Raw genomic sequence first — 5,180 nt, 5'->3', positions numbered from 1 at the left:
TAAAGAAAAATATCAATTAACTATTAATCAAGAGACTACAAACTATACTATTAAAATTTGTTGTTTAAGTTGAAATAAATCATGGTGAAGATAGAATGCAATATCATATAGTTTAATCAATTTATAAATTACAGGTAGATAGTAGCTCAAATTTTAAACATTAATGCTGCTATAAGAATTTATAAATAATGTGATGAATAATGTTTTACTTTGTCATAATAAATTGTAAAAATTACATAATTCTAATCTATAACATTATAACAAAAAATATATATATTTTGAAGATTTATAATTCTTTTATTATTATCAAAATTCATACAAACTAATATTCTTCCTATTCATGCCGACTTCAAGAATGAATTTAAAGGACAGACAGGAATATCTGTAAGAATATGGAGACGGTCATCCTCGACCAGTTTTGAGAAATCAAATCTTTTCTCACCATGTCAAAAATAGTTGAGATTTAAATCCACAATAAATTGGATGAAACCGTATAAGTAAGACACGTTTATAAAAATGGATAGCAGGATATTTGAATGATAAACAAAAAGCAATGGGAAAAGAAGAGATGGTGGGGAAGGAGGGTGCAAATAGTAAAATCGGGTCCACAGTGAAACCAGAAAAGGAATTCATGGTGTGCAACAGCAGCAGCAGAAGTAGCAGTCAACGAAAAAGAAAACCAAAATGGGTCTGTTAAGATGATATCTGAAAGTGGGTATGAAGAACAGAATTGGAACAGACGTCCATAGAAGACATTGCTGTTTTTGAAGACTACCTTCCACTGTCAGAATATTATATAATTACTTATTATTGCCTTCTGACTATTAAAACGCTCCCTGCTGCCCTATTTTTGTCTGGCCCGAATTAAAATCTCATTCCATTCTTTGGAAGGTCTGCAAACGACAATATGATATTTAGGTAGCCATTATTAAGCCCGCTGCATTCTTTCTGCATCACAATATTCTTTCGATTTACGTGACCATGACTGTAACATAGCAGCATTTCAATCATCAACGTCAATTCTCACCAAATCCCATAATTCCATTCCATACCATTCTATTGTATTGTATTGTATTGTCGTTTGAATGAGCTTCACCAAGTGTTTTTTGAGCTTTATAAAAACAAAAATGGTTAGTGGAGCAGGTAAACAAAGGAATCCTATGGCTAAGCTAAAATATATATAAATACTAGCTAGCCAGATATGGCCACCATGTTGTACAAATGATACACAAGTCTAAAAATTAACAGTAACAACAGTCAAGTAATGGGTATTGTTTATTTTGCTCAAACAGTGCAAGGATTGGAATATATTAAGCGGAATTCAGTATGAAATCAAGAAAAGTATGCAAGTCAAAAATCTCAACCCGTGTCTGCCGCTTCCGTTACATAAACTAGACAATTTTTTCATTTTATATTCTCAGAAATACAACACTGTAGAACATTTGAAAAACAAAAAAGCAGCCTGAGACTGTTTTTTATAAATATTATTTCATAGTAGAATAGCTATAAGGTCTAGCTATTATGGTCATCAAGTCTATGAAGTAGCCGAATTTCCTCCTCTATGATCCCCACCACTGTAACAGTTACAAACAATAGGTCACATTATTTTCTCTTCATATAAGACAGCAGTGGTCGATCTCCTTAAGATGGCAGATAGTTCGACCACAAAAGGGCTTGTTTTTAATCCAAGAGCCCATATACATCTAACAACACTTCACGTGTATGACTGTCTTATAGGACGAGAAAACAATGTGGGTACTGGAAATTCTTCTACTTCACAGCGCCTAGACTACAGGCAACCCATAAATGTCATTTGTATACATATAACCATCTAACAACTGTATTTTTATCATGTGCTTCTTAGCAAACCACTCTTAGCCGTGCACAGTTTTTTGTTAACACACGTAAGAGTGTTTTGTTAATGAGCACGCTTTCGCTACATACACAAACCAAACAAAACTAACATGAGATATAAGAAAAGCATCTAGAGCTAGACCTAGTTTATTGGTGAAAGTTCCAAGGGTTCCAAGACAACTCCAAGATAAGCATGAATGACTAAGCCACGGTCAAGCCACCACATGAGAGTGATCCGAAGTATGAATGAGTAGACCGTGTTCAAGCCACCACATGAGAGTGATCTGAAGCATGGACAACTAAGTCATGTTCAAGCCACCACATGAGAGTGATCTGAAGCATGAACAACTAAGTCACGTTCAAGCCACCACATGAGAGTCCGAAGCATGAAAAACTAAGTCACGTTCAAGCCACCACATGAGAGTTCGAACCCCATAAGGCGACGATCGATCAGAGCGATGCGCCGGAGAGATCGTCTTCCGTGGGCTGGTCTTCTTCATCTTCAAAAGAGACATTATTATCAGGTTGCTGCTGAGTAGAAGCATGGCCATGGCCAAAGGCTCTAATGTGGTCCTTGAGTGACCTCTTGTGCTTGAAATCTGACCCACAAATGCAAAACCAAAGCTTTCCACAGTTTTTCTCATGTGTTCGCCAGTCCCCTCTGACAGCAAAAGATTTGCTACACTTTCTGCAGGAGAAAGGCTTGATTCCATGCTTGCGCTTGTAGTGAGTTTGAAGGGTGCGGAAGTCCTTGAGAGGCTTTGCACGAGGATGGTCAATGTTGTTCTTACATCCCTCCGCACAACAGTAACATGGCAGCCTCAGCATTGCTGTGGGCTGTGTTCCTCTCAGTGACTCTGGTCCCTTCCTGTACTGTGATCCATGCCCCCACATGTGCATCTGTTCCACCAACACAAAAAAGTTGTCACAAGATCAAAACACTAGATCTCAACACCACCTTCTTTCCCTTTTTCCCTTTTCACACCATGAAACAAACAAAACACAAGTACAGTAACCAGCAATAAGTATATCCTTACACGCTTAAACAAGAAAACAAACAAACAAAAGGAAAAATACATGTGTCTAAACCGGACTATCTCTTCTTCTTTTCTCTGTGAGTGTACATCTGTATCAAACTATTTCTCAAGGCCCAACTTTGCAAAATTTTCATTCCACCATAGATAATGCAATTTAAGAAACATAAAGCTAAGATCTAGAGCCAGTTAAGGATGTTCTACAATCTTCTAACAAGGTATTCATATAATGTACCTGCCTAGTCAGTATGTTTTTCAAACTTGGAACAAATCTTACACAATGTTTCAGTCTTGGCCATACTTTTATCACATCCAATGCAACTCATCGTCAACCTTTGGGTGGTTGCATGTGAACAACAAGCGTGGCAAATGTCACAGTTTAATGATCTCAGTTATTTGTGAATAAAGTTATGAGATCTGTGGGAAGGAAAGGGACAGTATTAGCTATGGCCTCAGCCGCCACAGATCTCAAATTTTCCTGCAACATTTTATGACACGTTGGAGAAACACTTGAATTTCCTCCATCACAAGACCACATGGAATCCATTCAATAAAATTTAGGACAACTCAACCCTAATCTGCAAATTTGTTTCCTATTAATAAAATGGGCACAAAAAACAATTATGAGAAGAAAAACACTGCTGGGATCTTTTTCCCATGTTGTATTCAATACACCTAATATGGCTGCCTATTTGTTTTGCAAGCTCAGCATACTACATCTAATTTCTTCAAGTATTCCTGCATAGAGATTCTAGATCAAGAGACCTTGGCTGTTTATCATAGATGTAAGCAACTAATATAGTTTCTCATAGAGTTAAAAAGGATAAATCATAAACAATATAAGCAATATATATGAGCATACCTGCATGTTATTGTATCTATTGAATGTTTTGGCACAGACCGGGCAAGAGAACTGAGTAGGACCGATGAGAATCTGAGCTGAAGTGGGAATCCAATACTGCCCATCATGGACTCTTCCTCCATTTTCTCCCAACGCCTTCTCTCTTGTTGTGTCGGTGAAATCATCTGCCTTACATGAGCTCAAACCACCATTGTTACTATGACTGTTCTTGTTAGGAATAGGGGGACCAATATGCAAGGCCACCGTTACACTATTATCAAGCGCTTCCAGATCCTGATCCTCATCCTCCTGATCCTCCATGTAAACATGTATACTATTGCCATTGCTGTTGGGGTTCCTGTTCCTTGGAGGGCTAAGGGTGAGCAAAGGGAGGGCTTCTTTCAAGGGAGGGGATTCACACCTATCAATATGAATATGGTGGTCATGTTGAGGGTAAGGAGAGTACGGGTGGTACTCATTTTGGTAAGGGATGGCTATGGGAAGCTGAGAGGTGGTCAGTAGACCAGAGGAGGGTTTGGGTTTGAGCCATTCTGTGAAGGAAATGGGATACCCATGATCACTATTGCTACCATATTGAGGGGCCTGATATAATGTTCTCATATTCATCATACCCAATTCCTTTTCTAGGACCTCTTCCTTTTCCTCCTGCAAAACAAACATCCCAATAATGGTCACACCACTGCAAGAAAAACAAAGGTGGAAGGAGAATAAGAGAAAGAGGGAGAGATATAAGAGAGAATGAGCTCACCTAACTAGGTAGAGATCTTCTTTGGATCCATAACCAAATGACCATAAAAACACAATATCCTAAGCAGGTAGGGAGAGAATGAGTACAGTCAAACATTCCTCAAGGGAAAACAAAGCCCCCCATGATTGTTTTGGTGCATAAAAACAATGCAAGGAATAGTAAAGGGCAGTGGTGACAGATGTTGGTACCTCAACCAAAGTGCTGTTTTCTTTTCTCTTCCACCTGCCACTGGAGAAAATAGATTTACAACAAACCAGGATTAGGATTTGCAGACAGAAGAGCTGTGGTGTGGAGCCTCCTCTTCATTGCCCAACAAGGACATCAACATATTAATATATATACCCATACAGACACAAAAAGAGAGATTCCTTCTATTTATTTATTTATGTATTTATTTACATGACTAAGGCATGTTTCATTCAAGGCAAGTTTAACAAGGAAATCAACCAAATGCAGACATATATTTTCTAGTGGATACGTGCGGAGACACACCTTTTGTTTAAGTTTACCAAAGATAAAGAATTCACACTCAATAGAATACGAAAAAGGTTAATTGATTATCCCAAAACAAAGGTTTCCAAGGAGAAAAGCGGGGGATAATTAGGGACCCTCTTTGCTTTAACAATTCTTTTTTCTCATTTTCTTCCTTCAATTTTCAATCTTCTCCTGCACAAGCTATCCA

At 38.0% G+C, this 5,180-nt stretch overlaps 1 protein-coding gene across 3 annotated transcripts; it reads right to left on the bottom strand.

Annotated features, from left to right (window-relative positions):
- Nucleotides 1–1,441: 1,441 nt before the first annotated feature.
- LOC149532232 (zinc finger protein WIP6-like) lies at nt 1,442–4,933 on the bottom strand. 3 transcript variants are annotated; one of them, XM_089809902.1, is made up of 4 exons: nt 4,687–4,933; nt 4,499–4,557; nt 3,751–4,395; nt 1,442–2,754 (listed from the first exon to the last, which is right to left on the bottom strand). In XM_089809902.1, the coding sequence occupies exons 3-4, from the start codon at nt 4,357–4,359 to the stop codon at nt 2,305–2,307; spliced, it is 1,059 nt and encodes a 352-aa protein (XP_089666028.1). In that variant the 5' UTR covers nt 4,360–4,395; nt 4,499–4,557; nt 4,687–4,933; the 3' UTR covers nt 1,442–2,304. The 3 variants fall into 3 exon arrangements, with proteins under 3 accessions (XP_089666028.1, XP_089666027.1, XP_089666029.1); XM_089809901.1 differs by having other exon boundaries at nt 4,499–4,933; XM_089809903.1 differs by lacking the exon at nt 4,499–4,557 and having other exon boundaries at nt 4,687–4,809.
- Nucleotides 4,934–5,180: the final 247 nt, after the last annotated feature.

Source organism: Cupressus sempervirens, chromosome 11, assembly GCF_028749045.1.
Source record: "Cupressus sempervirens isolate cs-2001-9-10 chromosome 11, ASM2874904v1, whole genome shotgun sequence".
Lineage (NCBI taxonomy): Eukaryota > Viridiplantae > Streptophyta > Pinopsida > Cupressales > Cupressaceae > Cupressus > Cupressus sempervirens.
Note: the sequence above shows the minus strand (reverse complement) of the source record. Positions and strands in the feature narration are given on the sequence as shown.

Coding starts and splice junctions, on each gene's coding strand:
- LOC149532232 (XM_089809901.1), bottom strand. CDS start 4,359: ATGATGAATATGAGAACATTATATCAGGCCCCTCAATATGGTAGCAAT. Junction 2,755..3,750: donor ATAGATACAATAACATGCAG/GTATGCTCATAT, acceptor TTGGTGGAACAG/ATGCACATGTGGGGGCATGG.